At 46.0% G+C, this 3778-nt stretch overlaps 1 protein-coding gene across 1 annotated transcript in view; it reads right to left on the bottom strand.

Moving 5' to 3' along the window:
* LOC145400810 (large neutral amino acids transporter small subunit 2-like) overlaps positions 1-2256 on the bottom strand; it is a 17751-nt gene extending 15495 nt beyond the window's left edge. The window contains exons 1-2 of the mRNA XM_080273246.1: positions 1996-2256; positions 294-515 (exon numbers count right to left, since the gene is read on the bottom strand). Coding sequence (XP_080129372.1) covers positions 294-515; positions 1996-2137 — 364 coding nt within the window. The 5' untranslated portion in view covers positions 2138-2256. The remainder of the gene's footprint in view (positions 1-293; positions 516-1995) is intronic.
* Between the last annotated feature and the right edge of the window lie 1522 nt (positions 2257-3778).

Raw genomic sequence — 3778 nt, 5'->3', positions numbered from 1 at the left:
TCCAAAACTCACGAATCACAAGACACACACACACACACACACACACACACACACACACACACACACACACACACACACACACAACCTCCAAAACTCACGAATCAGAACACACACACACACACACACAACCTAGCCTCCAAAACTCACGAATAACAAGACACACACACAACTTAGCCTCCAAAACACACGAATCAACACACACACACACACACACACACACACACACACACACACAACCTCCAAAACACACGAATCACAAGGCACGTACACACAACCTCGCCTCCAAAACTCACGAATCAGTAGGACGGCCACCAGTCTGAGGGCGGACTGGGGCGGGGCCTGGCCAACCGGGAAGAAGGGCTGGAGGATGTAATTAGCGAAGATGAGGGCACCAGCGGCTCTGTAACCAGGTATCGTAATCGTCACACTCAGCCACAGGTAAAGGAAGGCCGGAAGTGGACCAAACGCCTCGTGCAGGTAGGTGTAGTTGCCGCCGCTCTGAGGAATCATGGTGCCTGGTGGGAGGAGAGGAGAGGAGAGGAGAGCAGAGCAGAGCAGAGCAGAGCAGAGCAGAGGAGAAGCGTTGGACTCAGTATGGACAGTGGGTTTTAGCACTGGAGTGGTAACGTGAAGAAGTGTGGTAAAGTGATGACGTGATGTAGTGTGGTAAATAAGAGGATATGTGAAGGTTAGATTCAATATTGACATGGGCACTAGCGTCAAAGCAGTGACGTAAAGGAATGTAGCAAGTAAGAAGACTGTGAAGAAGGTTAGTTTTGATATAGACGGTGGGTATGAGTGTCAAAGTGGTGATAGGAAGGAGTAGGGCAGGTAGGGAGACAGCAGGGCAACTAAAAAGTTATCAGGTTTTCCAATGCTCCCTAACACCTTTTCCTAAGCGATTTATTTTGCTTGTTACGCCTTACTATCCTCCTCTGTGTTACATAAATCCTTCCAACATCGCAATACTCTGCATGAAGGGATATTAACCAGCCATATCCAAAAATAAATCGCTAAGGAAGAGGTGTTAGGGAGCTTCCTTACCTCTGATTAACTACAAATGACTTCCCTGAGCTTAGAAGAGACAGTTTGGGTAGAAGGGGATGAAAATGATCTCCACTACAGGTAAATATTGATGATGATGATGATGATGATAGAAATAATAATAATAATAACAGTAGTAGTAGTAGTAGTACTTATACTACTACTACTACTACTACTACTGATAATAATTTCTCTGTAATAAAATCGTCCTCATGCAGCATATAGCCAATCAATAACCATCCCTTATCACAACACTTCAGATTCGTTTCAGAAGTTATCGTTCAGTTTTGGGGGCTATCGTCCCTTTTTACGATTTAATTCTGAGTATACAGGAGTGACGATCTACTTCCATACGATACATTACGAGAGAGTGAGCAATGATTTTCGTAACTCAGTCATACCCAACACAGTTCTCAAAATAGTGTGTATGTGTTTCAAGATGGCTCGACTGAGAGAGAGAGAGAGAGAGAGAGAGAGAGAGAGAGAGAGAGACAGACAGAGAGAGAGAGAGAGAGAGAGAGAGAGAGAGAGAGAGAGAGAGAGAAATGAGGCAGTGAAGGAATTGATGTGGATGTGTCTGGATGTGATAAGGGAAATATTTGACCGTGTGCAGAGGATGGAAAATGAGACTGACTAGGAGAGTGTGAGTGAGATGGAGGAGGAAACCAAGGATGAGGAGAGAGGGCGACCAAGGATGCGACATTGGGAGCTGGAAGGAAGGCAGTTAAATGGCAGAGAACAGGGCGACATGGAGGTGATTCATCTGTGGCTACTTACAGGATTAAGTGTGTGACAAGAGACAGCCAGATAAGTAGATAAATAGATTGACAGGCAGATAAACAGATAGACAGACAGACAGATAAACAAATAAATGGATAAATAGACGGACAGACAGAAAACTGGATTGATATAGTCTGGAGTTGTATATTAAAAGTCAGCATCGTCACTTACCCAGCTCGGCGTAGCAAAGAGCGCCGATCATGGCGACGATTCCTGACAGCACCCACACGACCAGCGACATTCCCACGCTCCCGGTGTACTGCAGGACGGCCCTGGGAGACACGAAGATCCCAGACCCTATGATACTGCCCATGATGAGACCCACACAGCTCAGGAGACCCAGTTCCTTCCTCAGCCTCACACCCTCCGACCTGCCCTTCGCGTCTTGGGCTGAGGTGGATGCCTTGGGATCGGGTGTGGTTGGGTCTGGGTGTGGTGTGGGTACTCCAGGTGGTGTGCTGGTGTTATGGGGACCCTCTCCTGGTGTGGCCACTTTCCCTCCGTCTGCCGCATCGTTTAGAAGTGCCTCGGTCTCATGGTCAGCGAGTTTCCTGTCTTTGGTTCGAAGTGGAGGGCAGGGATGGACAGAGCTGGGTTGGCTGAATTTATAGTTCTCCATGCTATCACAGGGTTTGGTGTGCTCTGTCAATCTTTCTCTATACCGTGCACAGAGCTGGGTATGCAATCTTCCTCTATATTTGTCACAGAGCTAGGTATGTTGTGTTTGTCGCTGTCTGCACCGTCGATAGAGCCGAGTGCCAGGTGAATGCACAGGTGGGGAGGTGCATGCACAACCTGGCTGTCTCGCTGGGGTTGGTAAGCCTGACAGTGGGTGAGTTGCCAAATAGGACGAGGTAGAAATATGCATGGGAGAAGCAATGGACATAGCTTATAATAAATATGCAACAAACACACGCAGGGATACCAATGGAGGAGGCTGTTATCAAAAACCTTCATTCGTGCGTCATTTTATATCGCGCAGAAGGTGTAACGATAGTTTTTTTTGTTGTGAGTACATCCTCTTCCAAGGCTCGGGTGCCACTGAGTACCTGGGGATTGTCATTTGTCACTGTCAGATGTCAGTTTGTCGCTGTATACCTCACTTTAACCTGTTTGCGGGAAATAATAAGTAAATAAATAGATAATAAATAAAAAAAAACTCATCTAGGTCTCTCATGACTTCTTACGCGGAAAGATGTGTGGGAATGCAATGGATTTATTGATATATAAACGTTAAACGAATGTATGTTCATCCAGTAACTCTCTCTCTCTCTCTCTCTCTCTCCTTCGACTATTATAGTAGTAACCTGTACCCGGTAAATTCATTCATGTACCTGCTTTGCATAGGTCGAAAGGCCTTTTGATGTGGCACTTGTCCTAATCTCTCTCTCTCTCTCTCTCTCTCTCTCTCTCTCTCTCTCTCTCTCCACAGCTGTGATGCATGGTAATTAATTATAAATACCTGGGAGAGAATTAAATAAATGACAGAGCCCCACGGAACACCACTGTTGATATTTAAGATATTTAGGAGGAATTTTATAAGGCACGAATAATTCAAGCAAATAACGAAGCTCTTACATTGTGATGATGATTTTTCCTGACGAAGCAATGAATGTTGAGACTTGGGCTGAACTCCCAGGTCTCCCCCAGCATCCACCTATAACACCTACTCACAGGAATCGAACCCACGTCCAAAAAACAGCACAAACGGGCACTAACTGCAGCCTCTCGTGTGGGATGCATTTAGCCGCGTCCCCCCTTGCTACCGCGGGCGAGATGAGCAAGTGTTTTAGGAGATTATGGGCGTGTAAAACTTGCTTGGATGTTTTTTCCCTGTTGTGAGAGGCTGGTATAACGTCAGCCTGTTTCCCTGTTGCCTTGTGATTGTGTTTGGCAGTGTATTCCTTGTTGTGAGATCCTATATAGCTTGTTTTCAAAGGTGTCTTGTTTACTA

Source organism: Coenobita brevimanus, chromosome 53, assembly GCF_032717465.1.
Source record: "Coenobita brevimanus isolate Jiangsu-jjx chromosome 53, ASM3271746v2, whole genome shotgun sequence".
Lineage (NCBI taxonomy): Eukaryota > Metazoa > Arthropoda > Malacostraca > Decapoda > Coenobitidae > Coenobita > Coenobita brevimanus.
This window is presented reverse-complemented; position numbering and strand designations above follow the sequence as displayed.